This window comes from Euprymna scolopes, chromosome 27, assembly GCF_053919585.1.
Source record: "Euprymna scolopes isolate OS-2025 chromosome 27, ASM5391958v1, whole genome shotgun sequence".
NCBI classification, from domain to species: Eukaryota; Metazoa; Mollusca; class Cephalopoda; order Sepiida; family Sepiolidae; genus Euprymna; species Euprymna scolopes.
This window is the reverse complement of record NC_136508.1, coordinates 23,895,883-23,919,679: the sequence shown is the minus strand read 5'-3', so window position 1 is coordinate 23,919,679 and position 23,797 is coordinate 23,895,883. Positions and strand designations below refer to the sequence as shown.

The following is a 23,797-nucleotide window of genomic DNA, read 5'->3' as shown; positions in this document are numbered from 1 at the left end:
TAACTTTTGTCGAACGTTTTTTTCTGAATTTTAAATATATCAGCGTTTTTTTCTTTCTTCATTTTTGTTTTATTCCTCGATATCGCTGTCGTTGCTATGGTAACGGCTTACTTGTCTCGCGTTTTGGAATTTTAACCATTAAATGTATTTGTTTTTTTTTTATTAATACGATATTGATATATCCCAATATCGTGACACACTTGTACGTTTTATCATTTTTTCTTTCCAATTCTACGTATTTATAACTCAATCAATTTTTTACTGAATAATTCTTACTGACATTCTCTTTATTCAGAAATAGAAAATGAAATTATTAATATTAAAAAAATATATAATTTGTTAAATACTTCATATCTTCTTTACAATCGAATTACATGGGTCAAAATTATTAATATTTACTTACCAATGACGTTGAAAGTAACAAATTCAATATAATTTCCGGTATTATCCGAACACGACCATTTGTTTTGATCTTGTTGCACCTCTTTTATGATGAGAGTCATGTTATAACCATTTCTTGAAAGCTCGAATCTAGAATCCTCTTGACAAGTTGTTAGATTCCTACATCGAAGTGTATTACCATTTTTCACATTTTCCCATTGTAAACGATTGAATATAGGATCAGCAGGGAAGATACAGTTTAGTGCTGCGGGGCTTCCTTCCAGAAAATCGGTTGCATTTGCAGAAAAAATGATTCCTGAAAAAAATAAATAAATAATAAAATAAAATAAAAAATAATGGATTCAATGGATTAAATGCAATATTTTGAAGCATATGATTTTAAAATATGATATTCTTATATATATATATATATATATATATATATATATATATATATAATATAAATGCGAGATTTTGAAGCAAATGATTTTAAAATATCATGTACTTATATATAATGTATATATATATACATTATATATATATGTATAAGTTGGATTTTTAATTGAGACCTAAATAGCATCACATCTGACAAACTAATGTTTGATTCTACCTAGCCAGTTTGTCTTTGGTTTTCTACTTCCCAGCATGTTTTTTACAATCTAAAAATCTTTCTCAATCCTTTTCTTTGAAAAATACTTATTCTGACAAGAAAGATTATTACAATATTTTTACATAACAATATTTTACATAGCCCTCAAATTTTCATTAATGACCTAAAAATTCATTATTCACACACACACACACACACACACACACACACACATATATATATATATATATATATACATATGAGCAAACAGTTAATAAAATATGTTAAAAAACACTTTGAAATGAGTTAAAAACATATTTAATCTGAAAAGGAAACACTAGATAAATAGATAGTCCTTAATGCGTGGAGTTTCGAAGAAATACTCTCCTTCTCATCAGAGGGTAAAATTAGCAAAATGCGGGATCGGATTTTGCATGCAGAAGTATTTGATGAAACAACAAGTAAGTCAAAGATCTTACTTGAAAACAAAATAAGTTAAGCAGAAGGAATATGGTAAAGAAAAAGGTGATTACACATGAATGGATAGTCTGGTGGAAGATAAAAAATCCAGTGACGGTAAAATCCAAATGTAAAACTTCAAGAAAGTTAAGAGAATTTCCATTTGTACAAGTAAAATCCAAAGAAATTCCGTAATTGGAAGAAGATGGTCCATAATAATCCAAAGGCAGAAATCCATGGAATAATTCACAAAAATGTGTACAAGGAAAAAAATAATATTAATAAAAGAAAAATAAGATGTGCTTTTCACTCTACTTCCGAGACATAACTATAAATAAAAAATCTGGGAAGAGAAAGGAGAGAAAAAAAATGATAAAGTTAAATATAAAGGCGGCTTCTTAAAGGCAATAGCCCAGGCTTGCGATTTAGACGTCAACAGGGAGGAGGAGAAGTGATGATTTGAGCTGGTATTATTGGAAGTGAGATTGTTGGTCCTTTTCTTGTCCCTGATTGTGTCAAAATGAATTCTGTGAACTACTGCAAGTTTTTGGAAGCAAATTTATTACCCTGATTGAATTCACAAAATGATGCTCTCAACCAGAATCTAAATATCCAACAAGACAATGCCCAAGCTATGCCTCTCGGTTCACAAAAGCCTGGCTTTCAGACAAGGGGATCTCTGGTGAACGTCTGACGGTCTGGCCCTCTCAGAGCCCGGATTTGAATCCGATAGAGAACCTCTAGTCGATTCTGAAGAGGAAGGTTTACGAAAACGGGCATCAATTCCATAAAAAGACATTTGGGAGAGCATCAAGAAGGTATTTTCTGAAATCACACCTCAGCAAGTGAAATCACACCTCAGCAAGTGAAATCACACCTCAGCAAGTGCATAGATTAACATCCTCTGTTGATAGGAGGCTGATTGATTTGATTAAAAATGGAGAAAAGTGAATAAAGGGTTAAATAGTTTCATAAATTCGTATTGTCCTGTTAATTGTTATTTGAGTAATAACTGTTGTTTTCTTGTAATATGTTATCAATATATGGTACTATAATCATCATGTCACAATTTTTCGAATTATATCATGTTTAAAATGGTATTTATTGCGGATAAATGAGTGCTTGCAAACTCTTTGGGCCCATATTCCTTCCTAAAATCATTTAAAAATCCATACCCACCCCCAGAATATGATTATTTGGTTTTCGTTTCTATGAATTTACTTCACATATTTGCATATCAAACAGTGAGTAACATAGTTATTATATTGGAAAATATTGAAGCATAAATTTATCAATTTATACAATTTGCAAACACTTTTGACCCCCACTGTATATGCATCATCTTTGTCGATATTAAAATATTTGCAAACTAATTTTCAATCTTTATTTATTAATTTTATTATTGCCATCCGTAGTTGTTGTTGTGAGGCGATAGCAACTATGGATGGCAATAATTGATGTAATGCAATGAGGAGATTTGGAGTTCCAATCCCGTTGCGGTTACCACCTGATGAAGATCAAAGGAATAGTTGGTCGAAACGTCGTGAAACAACAACTAAGAAAGATGAGGATGATAGTTCGCAACAAATAAATAAATTGATAAATAATACTCATCTCAATAATAAATTCCAATTAAACAATAAAGAAATCTTTATTATTTAACATTTTCGTTTGGAGTATTTGAAATAGCAAACATTTGCAAAGCGATATTAAACAGGCAAAGTTGTGATAAATTTAGTATTAGGGTTAGGGTTAGGGTTAGGGTTAGGGTTAAGATTGCATAAGGTGGAACATATTGTTTTCATTTATATGAATAATAGTCGCAGTTCCAAGCTGGCCAATAAACTAATTCAGAGAGTCTGCAAATGTTCACCTCTAATCTTAAACCCTAAATCCAGCCGTGAACCTCTTCCCTGGAATAGTTTAGAGGTTATTTGACAGATATTTTTTATGAGATACAGAAAGAAGATGTCATATTCCAAAAATTATATAAATTGATTACATAGTTTTTTTTATATAGAAAATATTTTTTTACGAATTTTAACGATTTTATTAGAAAACTGTATCCATTACAAGGTTGATTGTAATCTCAGTAGTTCGAATTGAGTTCTCTTTCCCCTTATTTATAAAAAACATTACAGACCAAAACATGAACTCTTAGTTAAAAAAGACTACTTGATCAATTTACGTGACTTTTGGAATATGACATATTCGTTGCGTGACGGGTATGGACATGATAAAGTTTTTAGATTTTTCTGTATTTTTGTTTTGAAGATAGGTTTAATTCTAAAATAAGCACCAATTTTTTCTTTGAAATAATCAGAAAAATACAAATTTGGCCTTCGGTTTAGGATCACATCTAATCAGACGATAACGAAAGTGTCCTTGACGCCATTCCAAGTCATTTGAAGTGAAGAGTAGCAGCAATATGATTGAAATCAAATTTCAATAATATTGTCTAACAACACATTGTCTACGCAAAACGTTTTAACAACCACTCACATAGCTCTCGACAAAGAGGTACATATTGAAGCATATCATTAAATAGCAATAAAGCAAAGACTGTTGGGCATTCATGAATGAAACTTGGTGGTCAAGTTAAACATAGACGTCAGTTTATTTGTACTAATGTAGAGTTGAATGTAATAATCAAAGAAGCAAGCGCCCATATGTATGTGTGCATTGTGTGGCCATACGACTTACCTTCAGGTGGGATCTGAGAGAGAGAGAGACAGACAGAGAGAGATTAAATATGTCGACCCTGGCTTTATAACGTGTAGTCTCGTAGAATTGCACGAGATCATACTGCACACATATGCAAATGAATTGCAGTCAGTTTTTTTTTAATAAACACCTGTTGGCAGAGGTGAGAGGGACAGACGTGTGCTGGAAGGCGAGAGAAAATTGTGAGGAAAAGGAAATACAGCGATTCGTGAACTTTTGTGTTTTTTTGTTTCTTTTTTTTTCCTCCCAAAATATCAGCCCATTTAACTGCAACCAAACATATTTGAATTGCAGCAAGGACTGTGAATTTAATCAATCATTCCATGATTGACATTTCTTGGAGAAAACTGTATTTTGTCAAAAAAAAAAAAAAATTGAGACTTAAAAGCAACCTCCACAAATCTCTACTTTTGTCCGAATTTCAAAATAATAATACACTAAATATTTTTTCTATTTTTAAAGGAAAGTAACTTTACTCTTATCTCCTTTGCTCTAAAAGCATTTTTGAAACACGAGTTATCTGCCCCTGACTTAGGACTAGACATTAATGAGATGCTAAATAGGAAAACATTAAATGGACGTTCGCTCTGCGACAGACAATTAAATGCCACCTCATTTCACAGTAATTTCTTTTTAACTGCTATTTATATAATAAATAATTATTGTTGTTTACCTACAGAATCGTTTTCATCCAAATTATTTCTTCATATTTTTGTTTTATCACTTAAAAATGTCAGTATTTTTGTATGAAGCTCCAGAAATTGATTAATAAGTATGAGAAATTAAATAGATAAAGCTAAAAGAATAAAAAATAATTTAAAAAATAACATACTGAAAGACTCCGTCAAGTGGATCATGCTTGCTATTATTATTATTATTATCCTGGAAAAGAGAACAAAACTATTTTAATTAAAATCGGAAATTTCAAATGGATACAGAAGTGATTAACACATTTGGTTGTGGGTCTGACGTCAAGGAGTAGAAAGCCGCAGAAAATTATAAAACAAAAATTAAGGTCAAAATACAAAGACGAAAATAAAACATAAGTGGGAAAGCAGAAACATTTCTTTGTTGATGACGTCATTGGGTTGAAATGTTGTTATATGTAAATGTGGTTGGAAGTTAGGCCACAAATAGAAACGACAAGAACTGACATCAAATGACGTAAACAATTGTTATTTAACAGAAGGAATACGAGTCCAAGCAGATTCTGGCAGACAGATAAGTAAGGAAATGAAAAGGCCTCATAAAAATCGTGTTTGTTTGTGAAAGAAATTAACGAAAAAAATAAGATTGTTGTTTTTATAAAGAAAAAAAAACATCTTATTCTTATTCTGTTAGCCACAATCGAATAGTATATATATATATATATATATATATATATATATATATATATATATATATATATATAATAAATGAAAATATATATGGCAACTAAGCTACACAGAATATTCCGTGTTTCATTCTCATGAGAATTCGTCAGGTTGACGAATTCTGACGACTTCGCTTCCTTCAAATTAAGGCTAGTCATTTCAAGCGCGTATGATAGCGTTGCAAAATGGCCATGAAAAAGTGACCCCTTCTTGTAAAAAACTGCTCAGTTGAGGGTGAAGGAATTAATGTCTTTGGCTAATTTTTCGATATTTGTTGTCTGAAAGATCAAGGTTAAAAACGATACTTGTTCCGACATACAAACACACACGCACACACACGCACATTTTGATTGGGTGTGTTGCGGTGGTGTAGTAAGTCTATTTTGAACTCTATCAAGGTAGGATGTCCTTTCTAGCAGATTTTTTTAGATCCTGTTAAATTTCACCGATACATATCTGAAGACAATTCATTGGTCAATATATATATTTGCATTAGATAGGGGGGGGTCAAAGGGAGACAGAGACCAAAATTACTAATTAATTATATCTTATTAGTCCATGCTCTTACACGGCTGACATCCACATTGCATGCTTCTAAACAGACTATCTTTTCTATCACCTTCTCTCTTTGAGTCATGTGTTGTCATGTCCGTTTCTTGTCCTTTTTCACAGCCTAAACAATTTTAAATTCAGGATCATCAAGTATACCTCTTGTTATTTTCAACTAACTAAATTATATGCCAGTGAATCGTTCAATATTTAACCAATAAACCAGCTCCCAATAAAAATGGGAGTGTCCATAGCAATAGGAGCAATAGAATAGTTTCATTTTATTTATACGAAAAAGTCAAACGACACGCGACAGAATGAAATAGTGCAAATTTTATAAAAGTCAATCAAATAAATCTAGACATGACGTCCCATTTGCAAATTATAGATATTACAATCTAGGAGGTATATAAACAGTTCTAAGAAATAGTGACCCCCCCCCAGAGAACCCCGGCAAAAAAGCCTTTGCTGCACATATAAAAATGCACACACCGCTTTTGCCTTATATATATATATATATATATATATATATATATATATATATATATATATATATATATATGTCCTGACACGTTTGACACCCACATTTCATGCTTCCAAACAGACTATCTTTTCTATCATCCTCTCTCTTTGACGCATGTGTTGTCATATCCGTTTCTTGCACATTTTCACAGCCTAAACAATTTTAAACTTAGAATTATCAAGTATAACTCAGTTTCTATTTCTTGTTATTTTCAACTAAATTATATGCTAGTGGATCGTTCAATATCTAACATTTAAAGGTGATTTTATTTTCATTACATTTCCCACATACGTTGATCAACGATATTATCACTATGACGAACACGTATAAGTATTTTCAAAAGTCAAGAATCTCAGTAGAATGTTTGGTGCTATGCATGAATTATTAAAAATTTGTGTCAAGAGGGTTTGTATATTTGCAAGTGTCAACAACAACAAAAAAAGCAATTCATTAAAAAGATTAAACAAACCTGATCGTCGTTTCCATGGTGATTGCAGCTTAATTATCTTCAGAGAAAATATTTCTTGCTGAAATAATTAAATAATTAATTAATTAAAATTTAAATTAATTTAAGTTAAAAGAATTCAACATTAAAAAATTTAACATTAAAAAATAAATTCATCATAAATTCATATTTTTCATTGAGAACTCAAAGTTTTTTCTGTGTCTGAGGCGTCTTTTCCCTCTCTCTCTCTCTCTCTCTCTCTCTCTCTCTTTGTCTGCCTGTCTGTCTGCCTGCCTGCCTGCCTGTCTGTTTCTGAGCATTTGATGTGATTCAAAATCATTGCATGAAATTTTCGTATTGTCTGGGATGGAAAATTCTTTCTCTTTTTATATCCACGAGTATTCGTCCAAACAAAACAATGCTCATTTGCATAAGTGTACTCTTGGCATCACGCACACAAAAAAACAAGATATTTTCATCTTAAATGTAAATAAAACACTCTGGGTTCAATACCCAATCAACAACATATGACACAACCCTAACTCTTTTCCTCATAAATCTCATGATGGCTGCTAACTCAGCCTCCTATCTCTTGACTAAATATGATGCAGAATAGCAGTGGATATCTGGTTCACGTGCTTCTTTGAAGTGGAACGTGCACCATAGTTTCTGTTTTTGTTTTCTTCAATAAAATTTCTGCTTCCAAATCATCCAACAAGATGCGTAGCTCCATTTCCATAAGAATCACTGGCACCAGCCATTTACAGCTCAGTACTAGGTTACTCATCCATTTCCTCATCTTTTTTTTACATAGGAGTCACCACTTATTAAGTCCCAGAGGCCACTCGAGGATAAGGGTTAAAGAGAGTACAGTAGTCAATGGGACAATATCGTAGTAATCGGTAGTAGTGGATATTTTATAAATTGGATTACTTAAGGGGAAACGGCTCATCAACAACTTGTTTATGTTGGACTTGAAGACAACCAGATTGTAGTTAGCTGGAAAGCAGGCAAATGGAAGCCAATTCCACAGGTGTGTAGTTCTAAGGAAGAAGCTTTGTTCATGGAATCTACGTTTAGGTTTTTTTTTTACATAGGCATCACCACATTATCAAGGCCAAGAGGCCACTCAAGGATAAGGGTTAAAGAGTGTACAGTAGAAATTGGACAATATAGTAATCATTAGTAAAGAAAATTTGGTAAATTTGATAACTTATATGAAACGGCTCATAAAGAACTTATTTACGTTAGACTTGAACACAACCATATTGTAGTCAGCCGGAAAGCAGGAAACCGGAAGACAATTCCACAGGCGTGCAGTTCTAAGAAAGAAGCTTTGCTCATGGAATCTACGTTTAGGTTTAGGCACAGATGAAGAGTGGGGGGAATTATTGATAGTGTTTACAGCTAGACGAGTGTTTCTTGTGAAAGTTTGGCGAGGGGGACCATAGATTGAAGCTCAGTCGAACACTTTCCATGAAAATAACGATACATCAGAGACAAACTCGCAACATCTCTTCTGTGAGATAGAGGTTGCAGCGAAGAGAAAAGGACATCTCCTACGAGGCTACGAAGTCTATTTTGAACTCTATCAAGGCAGGACAAGTCCTTTCTAGCAGCTCCTGCCCAGATGTGGCAACAGTATTCCATCCTTGGACGTACCTGGTTCTTATATAGATAGAGAATAGCATCAGCAGTGAGATATCTACCGGATCGATAGAAAGATCCCACCATTTTTCCAGCGGCCTTGGCAACAGATTTGATGTACGTGTTCCATTTAAGATGAGGAGTAATGGTCAAGCCCAGAAGCTTGTCAAAACTTGAGGCCTCCTGAAGACGAGAGCCATTCATTTCAATTGATGCCAGATGTGGATCAGAATGTTGATGATGTAAAGAGAGAAGCTTGGTTTTAGATGCATTAAAAGTAACCAGCCACTCCTTACCCCATTGTACTACGTGCTCAAGATCAGAGGAGAGAGAATTGGAGAGAACTTGGTCGTTTACTGTCTTAGATGTGCTACCATAAATGGTAGTGTCGTCAGCATAGATGTCTACAAATGATATAAGGATGTGATTTGGAAGATCATTAATATAGATCAGGAAAAGAGTTGGGCCCAGGATGGATCCCTGAGGGACACCGGCATTAATACTGTGAGCTTCTGATTTTTGCCCCTCAACTACTACTCTTATGAACCTATCAGAAAGAAATGATTTAATAATTGAGACGACATTTCCAGCAATACCATAGCTAGAGATCTTATGAAGTAAACCTTTATGCCATACCCTATCAAAGGCCTTAGATATGTCAAGAGCAATTGCCCTAGAAAGTTTGCCTCCGTCGAGAGATTTGCTAATCTTATGAGATATAACTGTAAGCACATCTGCTGTAGATCTAGCAGAACGGAAACCATATTGAGTGTCACTAAGAAGGTTATTTTTGTTGAGATGGTTGATTACTTCTGTATTTAACACAGATTCCAGCAACTTACTCATGACGCACAGGAGACTTATTGGCTTGTACTGAGAGGGGGATGAGCGATCACCTGAATTCTTAAATACAGGGCATACTGATGAAATTTTCCAGGGAGATGGGAAACTATTCTCCTTAAGACAACGTTTAAACAGTTTTGTAAGTATGGGCGCTAGTTCAGGTTGAAGTTTTTTGAGTACTATAATTGGAATACCGTCAGGGCCAGTTGCTTTACTGGAATCAAGGTTTTTGATTAGCTTGGCAACATCACGTACAGATATACGTATTTCACATAGCGTGTTTTCTGATACAGGAGGAAATATTGGGGGTTGGCAGCCTTGATCGCAAAGGGTAGAATTAGCTGCAAAGTTCTTGACAAAGAGTTTGGCTTTGTCTGATGCTGACGAGATTACCTCAGGTCCATTGATAATGGTTGGGATGGAGCACACGCTTCTGTTCAGGATTCTGTTTGCTCCAAAACTGTTGGGAACCAAGCCGCTGCTCAGCTACTTTGGACTGAACAGGTTGAGCATACAACTCTCTTGCATTCTTTATTACTTTCTTACAATGGTTGCTGGCAGTCCTGAAAGCGGCTTTAGTTTTCATACATCTATTACGTTGGAAACAGTGGAAAAAGTGATTTCTGTGCGCAATGGCAGCAGCACATTCTGGAGAGAACCATGGCTGGCTGTTAGGTTTTTGCTGAAACTTTTTAGAGGGTATGAAACGGTCAATACCTACAATTAACCATTCCGTCAGGTCTAATACTATAGAGGACACATCCTTTTTAAACATGGAATGCAGAGGTAGATCAGATATAAATGTACGAAAGCTATCCCAGTCAGCCTTAGTGTATCGATATACTGTACGATGGAGAGGTACGTCTGGGGACTTATTACATTTCATTTTTATCTTAATTGATACAACAGAATGGTCGGAATATCCAAGAGGCGACAGAACAGAAACTGAACATAGTTCAGGGCAAGTTGTGAGAAAAAGGTCTAGTAGGCTCGCATACTGGCCGTCATTGTCGGGCACACGAGTGGGTTCCTGAACAATCTGAGTGAGGTCATAGGCAATGGAGAAATCATGACAGAACCTCCCCTCATCATCGGTCTTGTTAGAGTGGGTCAACCATTCGACGTTGTGAACATTGAAGTCACCACATACGTGAATGTTAGCTGAAGGATAAGCAGATAGGACTTGGTCAATTTTCTCAGATATGCTTTGAAAGATAGTAACTCCGCTGTTATGGGGGCGATAGAGAGTAAATATAAATGCCGTAGTGTGAGCTAAAGCAACCCAGAAGCACATATAGGGTAAGTTAGGATCTTCCCTGGAGATGTCCCTACCACATGGAAAGTTATCCCTAATATAGGCACATATTCCATGCCCATGGCGATCTTGGGGGTCAGATTTAGAAGTTAAGTTAGAGTATCCTTTAATTGCGAACTCTTCTAGGGAAATAGCCTGTCCAATGCCAGTTTCACTTAAAAATAAAAGGTCTGGTTTAGTCTCCTGTAATTGGGTTTCAACCTCTGGAAGGTTAGAACGTAGACCCCTGATGTTGGAGAAGGAGACATGGTAGTAGGGGTCTACGTTCGAAGTTGGAGAACCGGGTTTAATCGTGTATTTTTTCTTGAAACTTGTCATGATGAATTTTTGGAAATGGTCTAGTGGTCGTCAGATTTACTTAGAGCAGGACAGAGAGGGGAAACTAAGAGAGAAAAAGAAACGAATTTTTTTATTATTTGTAGCTAATGATAAGGTAAAGCCGTAACAATTACCCACTAGTATGGCATCGAGAGGCCCCACCAGAAGCTACTGCATGGTCCAGAATCCATTCACCAAATGGCAATACAGCAGCTCCAGTACTTTGCACCTGCTGATAGGACAGCCTCCTTGGTGGTTAATCCAAGGTTCGGGTCCCTGACTATCAGGCGGATAACGTCAGCCCAGACAAAACGTTTACCTCCAGCACCCTTACTAGTGACATGGCTACAAGGATAGACATAGAAACAGAAAATTTCCGCCATCTCTGCCAACTGTTCGCGCAAAATACTGCCAACCTAGAAAACAGCTTTTTCTTCTCCCTTTGTCAGAAAAATCACTCATTAAAAAATGAGGACTGAGGGATAAATAAGAAGAAGCGAGAGTAACAGGAGCTGCCGATAACGCATCCACAATGCGTTTTCTACTCTCCATTAAAAAAAAACAAAAAAAAACTATTAAGTATTCTACTTAATAAAAGTCCAACGGACGTGTTTAAGGGAAAATATGGTGATAGATTCCCCTCTCAGGAATTAAGAATGAGTACAAATTCGTAATCTATTTTTGCAATCGACTTGGTAGATAAATAAACATTTATGGACGAGAAAAAAAAGCTAACATTTGATAAAACAGAAATACATAAATTAAATACTGAAATAAAATGGAGTTATTAATATTTGAATCTAAAAATAAAAAGTATGATTAAAATTGAAATCACTTATCTCAACAAAAGCACGTCCGTCTCCATAATGTAAACTGAAATGAGGAATTTAAGTTAATAATAATAATAAAATAAGTGCAATTCTAAATATGCACTGAATTTGTTTAAAAAAAAGAAGAAAGAAAAAGAACATATTGTTTTATTAAACTTATTGGTTAAATAATTTGACTTTGCCCATTAAAAAAATAATGGCTTAAAAGACATTTTTCACTCAATAATAAGCCTTAGAAGATTGTTAGTGAAAGAAATACAATCACTAAAAGATAAGTGTTTTATTATTTTTAGTAGCCACTTTGAAAAATCACTCGTAAATGCGACTGTTTCATTCGCAATGAAAATTCCTGCACATTACAGTCACCATTAAATTGTGGAATTTAATTTTTTTTTCATTTGCTGATGATGTGAATCAAAACACATATTTCTTGTAGGCAGGTTTAGGCACAGATAAAGAGTGGGGAAAATTATTGATAGTGTTTTCAGCTAGATGTGTGTTCTTCATGAAAGTTTGGTGAGGGGGACTATAGATTGGAGCTCAGACGAGAACTTACCATGTAACAGTAAAGCAGAGACAGGCTTGCAACGTCGTTTTCCGTGAGAAAGAGGTTGCAGGGAAGAGAAAAGGCCATCCCCCTACTAGACTATGAAGTTTATTTTGAACTTTGTCAAGGCAGGATAAGATCTTCCTAGCAGCTCCTGCCCAGATGTAGCAACAGTACTTCATCCTTGGATGTACCTGGCTCTTATATGGGTAGAGAATTGCACCAGCAGTGAGATATCTACTGGAGCGATAAAAGGATCCACCATTTTCCTAGCGAGCTTGGCAACAGATTTGATGTACGTGTTCCATTTCAGATCAGGAGTGAAGGTCAAGTCCAGAAGCTTGTCAAAACATGGAGCCTCTCCAAGACGAGAGCCATTCATTTCAATTTTCAGTCATTGAAGAGTCTGCTCCCAAAGCATGGTGTAAATCGCATACTAGACATGGAATTCCATCAACAATAACAGATTGCTGGACCACATTAGTCACTTGTCCCAGTTTTAATCTAGTGGCATATCGATAGCCTGGCATTTTCACCAAGTGGTTCTACCTAGACGTGATCTACTACAGTATGGCCTGTCCATCAAGTAACTGTGTCAAGTCATTCCTTTTTACTTGAGTCTGGTGTATGTAGATGACATTTGCAGGTGTAGTCGATGGGGACACACCATTCTTTGTCTAGACAGGAAACGAAATACGTAATTTAATAAACACTAATGTGAAGTAAAACAAAAAAAATAAAATACTGCTACGTCATCTCGTAACGCTCCCGCGATGACCTCATTTAGTGGCTATCTGTCAATCAAACCTCTTTCACTCGCTTTATAAGCCTTATTTTAACACTATAATCAATTCCTCTTACTCTTGGCCTACACGGTTAAGTGGTTGGAGTTTGTTTCACCTCCGCGTCAAGGCTCTCGGGTTCAATCCAGCCTCACGACCAAAACTATTATTTTTTTCGTTTACATCTTTAAACACCCGGGCAACGTTTCTTTATTTTTTTTTACTTCGTTTATTCTTTAGTTTACTTCCCCCTCCCCTATACACACAGCGTTTTTTTCGACATGCGGGCAACATTTCTTTATTTTTTTTTACTTCGCTTATTCTTTAGTTTACTCCCCCCTATGCACACAGCGGTTTTTTTTTCGCTGTTTTTTTTTGGGGGGGGGGTCCGATTTTTTTAACATCGTTTCAGAGTTATTACTTATCCCCCCATACACACACCTACAAACACCCGGGCAACGCCGGGTACCCCCCGCTAGTCTAATAAGAAAACAGAAAAAAAACAAACAAACAGTGAATAAAAGTTTGTTTTTAAAGGAATATGCAAATTAGTATTCCTTTTTAAGTTGCTAGTATATTCACGCATATCTATCTATCTATCTCTCACTCTCTCTCTCTCTCTCTCTCTCTCTATATATATATATATATATATATATATATATATATATATATATATATATATAAGAAAGCTGTATTTATTTTAAAATAGAAAAGTGGGCTTTTAATATCAAAACTATTTGTGGAAATTTAAGTAGGATGACCTTTGAAGTAAATGTGGTATTATGGTAATTGGTGATTCTAGTTAAAAGTAAAATATATATTTTTTTAATTATGGTGAGAAAAGATGGATAATGGTACCCATTTTCTCACACTTTTGTGTGGCCTTGTGCCTAATTTTTTTCAAATATTTAAAATGTAAAGTTTTTTGTTTTCTTCAAATAATTCAAGAGTATTTGTACAGTTTAATCAAGACATTAAAAAATGAAAATATCGAAAAAGGTTATATTTTACGCATCCATTTTGGACTGAAGATCTCCAGAAAAATATTTCACTTAATTTGATCGAGTAGTTTTTTTTTTTTTTTTTTTTTTACAGCGGAAAAACGCGTTTTTATGAGAGCGCATTGAGGTTAATCATCTTGGAAATTTTTGAATATGCCACGGGGAGATAATTTAAACCGCCGACAATCCCTCCCCATCTTGAATACTTGCTTTTCTTCCTAAAAATCTAACCTTTTGCTCGGTATCATAACAAATTGTTTTTTCACTATAAAAAAAAAAAACTACTTGATGAAATTAAGTGAATTTTTTTTTCGAAGGACTTCGTTCCATAGCTGATATGTACAATATAACCTTTTTTCGATATTTTGATTTTTTTAATGTCTTGATTAAACTGTACAAGTGCCATTCAAAGTGTAGTATCTGTTCGCAGCATCTCAACTACTTCAGCCGTTTTATTTTTTACAAAAAATTTAATGATAGAAAATGCGCTCTATAAAATATATTATAGTTCTGGGATTGAGTAATGTATAAACAAAATTCCATTTTAATTGATCTAGTTAGTTATGATTATGTGTTATTCAAATGTAAAATATAATAGACTGGCAAAAATGCTAACTTAAACATTGTTTTTGTTTTACGCCATATTAGCCCTTTTCAGATTATTTAATGCGAAATCTAATAATCTTCAAGAAAAAATTTTTTTTAATAGAATTAAAAAAAAAAAATTCAAGTCGGTTTCTATTTAACCAATAGTTGGGACCCTAACATATACTACCACCTCAGGTTAGAGTGGACCTGGGAGCAATGGTAATTAAGAGGTGGCTCCACACTCCCCAAAGCCCCACAAACTATTGGATATAGTTTCAAGTCATATCCAGGACCGATAACTTAAACATTAGAGATTGATGAAAAAGCAATTTCACATTTACGTAAGACAGATTAATGCACACATTATTTCAAAGTTAAGTTTTACAGTTTATTTAAAATGTTGAAGCTGTATTCCTTAATTTTTTTTTTTTTTTTTGCAAATAAATAATTCAATATCAGTACGGCAAATAACTCAACTTATATATGTATGGGAAACGGGGTACGATTATGAATATCTCCAGTATCAAATACGCCTTATACAATGTGAGATTTACTTTATGTATGAAAACCAAGATATAACACATGAGAAATATTTGGAATCAAGTCTCCCCTTGATGTTATTTCAGGTCATTTGAAATGATAGTAGCAAGTTTTTGTCTCCCCTCAATCAAGGTCAAAGGTTTTGGGAAAATATAAGATATTTTGTAATTCATATGCAAAACTAGGAAAACAAATGATTGAAGTATTGGTAAAGGTGGAGTATCTTTGCACACACGAAAAATCCTTTAAAATTACTGAAAATTAGAGGGGGTTTTTTTGGGGGGGGTGATGAACACGACAATAATAATAAAAAATTCCAGGAAATAAGTAGTTTCCAAGATATGAATAAATTACAGTTTTAAAAAGTGGGAGATCACTTTTCTATATTAATTTAATGTAAAATGAACATCCACTTTATAGCCAAGGTGACCGTAAAGTGGGTGTTCATTTTACGTTAAATCTTTATCTATCTATCTATCTATCTATCTATATTCCTATAAATTCGTTTTTCCTTTGTGTGTATTGATATTCATATTAAAACCCTTTTTTATTTATTTAAAAAAAATACAATTTTCTCATATATGGGTTGTGGAATTGCATTCACGAGCAAAAAAATCTAGCCAATTTGCATATTATTTTAAACATTCATTTTAATTAATCCCCTATTAGTTTTTTCGGTTCTTTAATGCGATAATCATCTTTAGTTAACTATTACGTATAATTATATTCATGCAGATATTCTATATGATTTATACTTGCCTAATATTTGCGTAAGAAGTTTATGGTAACCACAAAATTGTTTCCATATATATTTATGTATACGGATATATTTTTGTTTAACAAATTTTACCTACCAAACCCCTCCTAGAGTTTTTGGTCTACAGACATGAAACTTCATATATAAAGTATTTGAATCCATGCAAAACTTTATATTTGTGTTTTAGCCAGGAAAAATCGGTGCAAAAGTGTGAAAATTAAAAAAAATGAAATTTGCAGGTGAAAGTCGAACGCCGGCATTACGAATGCATCACGTCGTAGCTATTGGTTCATGTTTTAATTTTTAGCTTTGCAGTCAACATGTTTTCATAGCCCAGTCATTGAAGGCAGAGGTAAAATAAATTTTGAGCTGAATGTTTTGGTTTCGATTCTCGGTGGTGGCGCATGAGTCTTTTTTTTATACTTTTTAAATCATTGCATCCAATCTATCTATCTATATCTATAAAAGTGAAAATGTCTGTCGGTCTTTTCTCTATGGTAGTTAAGGATGAGCATTATACAGACAGGCATTACTTTACATATTCACACTTTTTAATATATACATATGCACATAATCTTGTAAACAGTACATAGGACCCCAGCAAAGCCGGGCGGAACTGCTAGTCTATCTATCTTCTATCTATACTCCTATGAATTCGTTTCTCTTTTGTTTGTATTGATATTCATATTCAAAACACGCTTTTCTATTTATTTAAAAAGAAAATACAATTTTCTTATATATGGGTCGTAGAATTGCATTCACTAGCAAAAGATCTAGCTAATTTGCATATTCTTTTAAACATTCATTTTAATTAATTCCTTATTAGTTTTTTTCGGTTTTCTTGTGGAATGATTATCTTTAGTTAACTATTACGTGTAATTATATTCATGCAGATATTCTACATGATTTATACTTGCATAATATTTGCGTAAAAAGTGTGGAGTAAACACCAAATTGTTTCCATATATATATTTATCTATACGTATATATTTTTGTTTTTCTATCTATCTATCTATCTATCTATCTATCTATCTATCTATCTGTCTATCTACCTATCTATCTATGTATATATATATATCTATAAAAGTGAAAGTGTCTGTGTATCTGTGCGTCTGTGTACATTTTCCTTCGCAATAACTCTGTTAATTTTCAATCAACAGACACGAAATTTGATATACAGGGTATGGAGATTTGGGAAAATCAATGTGATCGGTTTTCAGCCCCAAATTTCGCTGTTAAGGGGTCAAAGTTCAACGAGTTGACCTTTGAGAACTCTACCAAACTCCTCCAACAATTTTGGATCTACACACTTGAAATTTTAGATATAGGTTCCCTGGGCATGGATCTAACTTAATAACTTGATTTGAGTCTAAAACAACAAATGTTAAGGGGTCATAATAGGGGTCAAAGTTTTAAAAAAAATTGACCACTACGGTCTCTACCTAATTACTCAGACAATTTCTGGTCTAAACATTTGAAATTTCACATAGAGGGTATTCAGAGATAGGGGGAGCTTTTTCATCAGTTTGGGTTGAAAATTCTTAGTTACCAATATATAAATGTATGTATGTATGTCTGTTTGCAGATCTGCCAAAAACTTTCGACAGACGCGACGGATTTTACCAAGATCATTATCGTTTTGAAGTTCGACCTTTAATACGACAATTATTGAAAATTTGGCTAAAAACATTCACATCTTAACCTTCAATTACGCACTTTTCAACAGGGGGGGTCGTTTTTTTTTCGCGGATATTTTGAAAGATATCCTCCCCTTTCGATTGTGTAACCTTAATGTGAACGTAAGTCACTTCAAGGTGGTCATAACCGCAAAGACGTCAGGTTTGTTTCCCCGTTCTCTTCCTCCTTTGCGGTACGGGTTCGAGCCTGCCTTCCTACTACCACTTTTTTTTTTGCTCAACATACACATCCAAACACCCGGGCAACGCCAGCTTAAATGCTAGTGTATCTATAAAAGTGAACGTGTCTGTGTGTCTGTGTGTGTATATTTCCCTACGCAATTACTCTGCCAATTTTAGTCTACAGACTCGAAATTTGATATACAGGGTACTGAGATTTGGAAAAATCTTTCTGATCGGTTTTCGGCCAGAAATTTGACCGTTAAGGGGTCAAAGTTCAACGATTTGACATTTGAGAACTCTATCAAACTCCTCCAACAATTTTGGGTCTAAACACTTGAAATTTTAGATATAGGTTCGGTGAACATGGATCTTACTTAATAACTCCACTTGAACCGAAAACAATAAATTTTAAGGGGTCATAATAAGGTTCAAATTAAAAAAATTGACTTTTTTTTTTTTTGCTCAGCATACACCTCCAAACACCCGGGCAACGCCGGGCACCCATGCCAGTATATCTATAAAAATGAAAATGTCTATGTGCATGTACGTGTGTATCTGTGTGTGTGTACATTTCCTTACCAAACTACTCTGTCAATTTTCAGTCTACAGACACGAGATTTGACATACGGGGTATTGAGATTTGGGAAAATCTTTTTGATCGGTTTTTCGTCAGAAAGTTGGCTGTGAAGGGGTTAAAGTTCAACGATTTGACCTTTGAAAACTCTAACAAACTCCTCCACCAATTTTGGGTCTAAACACTTGAAATTTTAGATGTAGGTTACTTGGACATTGATCAAACTTTTTAATTTGTATTTGAGCCTAGAACAATAAATGTTAACGGGTCAAAATTGGGGTCAAAGTTAAAAACAATTTGACCTCTGCGATCTCTACCAAATTACTCAGTCAATTTTTGGTGTAAACATTTGAAATTTTTCATAAAGTTTATTCAGACGTAGGGCAAGCTTTTTAATCGGTTTTGGCCGAAAATATTGCTGCCAAGTAGTCAAAGTTTAAAAGATTTGACCTTTGCCGTCTCTAACAAACTATTCAGCCAATTTTGGGTTTAAACATTTGAAATTACATAAAAGGTATTCAGACATGCAGCAAGGTTTTTAATCAGTTTTCAGACGAAAATTTGGCTGCCAATAGATCCAAGGTGAACACGTTGACCTTTGCAGACTCTACCAAACCCCTCCGCCAATTTTGGGTCTAAACACTTGAAATTTTTGATGTAGGTTATCTGGAAATGAGTCAAACATTTTAATATAAAAGTACATATGCACATAAAGGTATGCACAGTACACAGGGCCCAAGCAAAGCCGGGCTGAACAGCTAGTTACTATAGAAAACTGATTCCCCACTTTTTGAAGCAGTAATGTGCGATCTTAAGGGCAAATGTCACATAGCTCATTGCTTAATGTCTGGAAAAGTACTTGTTTGAGGCAAATTTAAATACGATATTCTTTTTCAGCATCCCCCAAAACTTGTATAAGTCATCATATTTAAGGTGATTGTTAAAGTGGAAAGTACGTAAACATTTGCCATCAATTTCAACAATAAGCAATCTACCTAATCATCCTGCATTATTACATGTACTTTGTACGAATAGATGATTGTGTGACATCCACCATTAAAGACCGACTGAATTACTTCCCTTGACTTAATACTATTAGTTTATATAGGCACTTGAATTTTTTTTTTTCGAAAACTGTTTTTATTAATAATTAATTTTCTATCTCATCGTTTTTCGTAATTTTTGCATATTTTCATTACTGCGACATGACAATTCAATATTTCATTTTTCGAATTTATCTACAATAACAATAAAAGAACTTTTAACATTCTTGGCCTTCGGGACAAGATCAAAGTGTACGAACTTGTACGAACTTTTCCGGCATAAAGAACATACCAGGCGCTTCTGTCCGTGCTGTGACGAACGCGAGCCCGAAACAATCGAGCACGCATTTTTTAGTTGAAGCCGGATACAGCCCCTATTAAAGTACGTCGAGGGGGTAACAGCTCGCATCGATGCCGAGTGTCCGCTTGATCTCGACGTAGGAACTTTTGTGTACAACATGGAGCCGCCGTTCCCCAGGGAGGAAAGTTTGGTTTTCCTGGCGATCCTAGCAGTAGCGCGCATGACCATTTGGATCACGCGCCTCAAGTTGGTCCGCGAAGGGACATCTGTTCCTGATCGGGATCTGATCGTTTACTTTAAACATTTGCTTAAAGTAAAGATCAGATGCGATTGGAAGAGGTTGCCTAGAGTGGAATTTGACAAGAGGTGGGTGCACAGCACTAGTTTGTGCATCCGTCGAGGAGCCAAGTTTCAATACGTGTTCCCTCCTTAGGCATGGCATGGGCGGTGCTGGGTCCTACGGAACCCATCCCACCTAGGTTAGCATTATAAGTTCAGTAAAGTAACTCTTGACTGGTGGTACAAATGAGATCCTGTTCCTGATTTTATTTTTTGGTATTAGAGAACCTCTGAGTCTGCCCAACCCCCCTGCTCCTCATCTTTATTTTCTGATGCCCCCGGTCATCCCCCTACTCAGAGGTCACCTTCCTACCCCCTCCATCCGTTGCTTTATTTTCTCCCACCTCCATTAAGGCGACTTCCCCAAACCCCATTAGGGATGCTCTGCTTGTTTTCGGTTCCCCGGAAAACAGTGGGGGATCTAGCCACATAGAATAGTACAGGGGGGGTCTTACTAACAACACATTAGTAGTTTTTTCCTTATTTTTGAAATGAACATTTTCATTAGTTTTTTCCCCCTCCACGAACATTTTATGCCAATTAATTCAAGAACTCTTTCTAATGAAATCGAACTTTATTTTCTCACACATACACAAAAAAAAAAAAAAAAAAAAAATGCACACACAACATACAGAAATGAATATACAAATTGTACATAGTTAAATTTTACATTGAACGCTGGGGTTATTAGTTAGATTAGGATCCACAGAGTGATTGAGGTATTTTGGTAAATGTTGCCAGTCAAGAGTAAGACTTCAAAGTCTCATCTGTTACATAGTCAAAAAGACCCTGTACCCTCCCCCTCCCAATTTCTTGTGGGGCCTTGTGCCTAATTTTGTTGAATTGAATTTTTTGTACGTTTTTTATGTTCAATTTTTTCTTTCTCAATAAAATATATAAACAAGATCAAAGTGTAGTATCTGTTCTTCAGATGCTACACTTCAATTTCTTGTTCTTTGTCAGTGGAGGAGAAATCCTTCACGACTGAGACAATTTTATTTTTGTTCCTTTTCTCCACGTTAAAAAACGACCCTGGTGTCTAACTCTGTCCCGTGTGGAGGCATTGTAAATAGGAACAATAAAAGAACTTTTACATTTACGTTTGGCTTCTATTTATGTGAATGAATTCAGCACGATATGGGTTCCATGTAAAAATAAATATGTAAATTTAACCATAACATTCCTACACATAGTTCTTTTTTGTCCTTGTTAATCGACAGATCGATTTTTTAAAACATGTCGTTTTAAGCAACAACAATATTACGTACTTAATTGGCATGTCGATAATATTAATATATCCAACAATAACGAAAATTCGTCGAGTAGAACAACTGCTATTGTGTTTTAAGTAAACAAACAAAAAAACGTCTATCGTTATAGATTACAAATATAGGTGTAATCTAAGCCTTATGTTCCGAGTTATGTTCCCTGTGTATGGACTCTTCATTGTCTACTTTAAAATGCAATTTTACCCAATTTTCAGTAAAATTACTTTTAAGTCTAAATAACTTTCGGTAATCATGAAGAAAGAGAGAGCCTGTTTCCTGCGTTTGCCTATAGGTGGCGTTAATGTCTGTCCACCCAGTTACGGAAGCACAAAATGTATATAATGGCACCGTTGAAATAAAAATAAATGTTTTTATTATATTTTAATTTTAAACATGTTTTTTTTTTTTTTTTTTTTTTTTTTTGCAAACATATTCAAGTTTTATTTTGTTTTGTTTTCGCAAACATATTTAAGTTTTATTTTTCCAAACATTTACGTTTTGTTGCTGGTTTATTTTCAAACATTTACGTTATTTTTGTTTTAATTTAAATTTTTTTTTTTTTTTTTTTTGCAAGCATAAATTAAATGTTTTTGCTATATTTTTCTTTTAAACATATTTATGGGTACAACCGTTTTTCCGCGAGTATTTTTTATGTTCTTATAATAAAAAAAGTCAACGTTTTTTCTTTTATCTTTTTTTTTTATGGACCCCCCCCTCTTTTTTCTTAATTTTTCTGGACTTATTTTACTTTTTCCGCGAGTATTTATATATATATTTGAAAAGGGATATTGTAAAACCTGAATATTACTTGAAACTACTATAAAAAAAATTTTTTAAAATAGCGCGGTTCAATAAGTGCATAAGCAAACTTTTCTAAAAGAAAAATATTTCAAAAATATTTAGTTTATGCCTGCAAAAAACAACAAAAAAAAACTAAAAACAAAAAAAAACGTAAATGTTTGAAAATAAACTAGCAACAAAACGTAAATGTTTGGAAAAATAACACTTAAATATGTTTGCAAAAACAACAACAAAAAAAAACAAACGTAAATATGTTTGAAAAAACAAAACAAAAACAAACTTAAATATGTGTGCAAAAAACAAACAAACAAAAAAAACATGTTTAAAATTAAACATTTATTTTTATTTCAACGGTGCCATTATATACATTTTGTGCTTCCGTAACTGGGTGGACAGACATTAACGCCACCTATAGTCAAACGGAGGAAACAGGCTCTCTCTTTCTTCACGATTACCTAACTTTCTACTCGATAAATTTTCGTAATTCTTGAATGTATTACTATTCTCGACATGACAGTTACGTACGTAATATTGTTTTCTTTTTGCTTAAACGAAATGTTTTTTAATCGATCTGTCGATTTTATCTTAACAAGTACCTTTTTTAATATTGAAGTATAAAATTTAACGCAAAAATTAAAATCAACGCAGAAAAAAATTAGAAACTTACTTTGTTTTGATTGTTCAATCATTTAAGCTTCATCTTAAGTGGGTAATGTGGTTGCCAATCGGATTATGATGAATAAAAAAAATGAAAGAAACTTAGTTTTCTTTTTGTGGGTTTTTTTCCTGTCATAATTTTTCTTTATTTTTTTTTTAAATTTTAAAACTTCCTGCTTTACCTGTATTCAGGTGTTTTGTCAATTGATCGTTTATACACAATTGAATATTATGACAGAGGGTAAACCCGAGAATTATAGTCTACCTTGCTCAGTGTCTCAATTTTTAGGTCGATCTGATTCGGTCCAGTCCTAAAAGGCAATCTTTCTAACTATCACTTTGGTATACAATCTTCCTATATTAATAAAGAATATTAATATATCTATCTATCTATCTATCTATCTCTGTGTGTATATATATATATATATATATATATATACTAGTAGTTCAATCCGGCTTTGCTCGGGCCCTATGTACTGTTCAGAACTTTATGTGCATATGTATATATATATATATACTAAAACGTTTGACTCATGCCCAGGTAATCTACATCTAAAATTTCAAGTGTTTAGACCTAAAATTGGCGGAGGAGTTTGGTAGAGTCTGCAAAGGTCAACTCTTTCAACACTTGGCAGTAAAATTTTCGCCTCAAAACTCATTAAAAGCTTGCTGCATGTCTAAATACCCCTTATGTAAAATTTCAAATGTTAAGATCCAAAATTGGCTGAATAGTTAGCTAGAGAC

At 34.0% G+C, this 23,797-nt stretch overlaps 1 protein-coding gene across 1 annotated transcript; it reads right to left on the bottom strand.

Moving 5' to 3' along the window:
• Positions 1–221: 221 nt before the first annotated feature.
• LOC145248654 (uncharacterized) lies at positions 222–23,199 on the bottom strand. Its single transcript, XM_080110325.1, has 4 exons — positions 23,064–23,199; positions 7,068–7,125; positions 4,986–5,035; positions 222–697 (listed from the first exon to the last, which is right to left on the bottom strand). The coding sequence occupies exons 2-4, from the start codon at positions 7,082–7,084 to the stop codon at positions 396–398; spliced, it is 369 nt and encodes a 122-aa protein (XP_079966451.1). The 5' UTR covers positions 7,085–7,125; positions 23,064–23,199; the 3' UTR covers positions 222–395.
• Between the last annotated feature and the right edge of the window lie 598 nt (positions 23,200–23,797).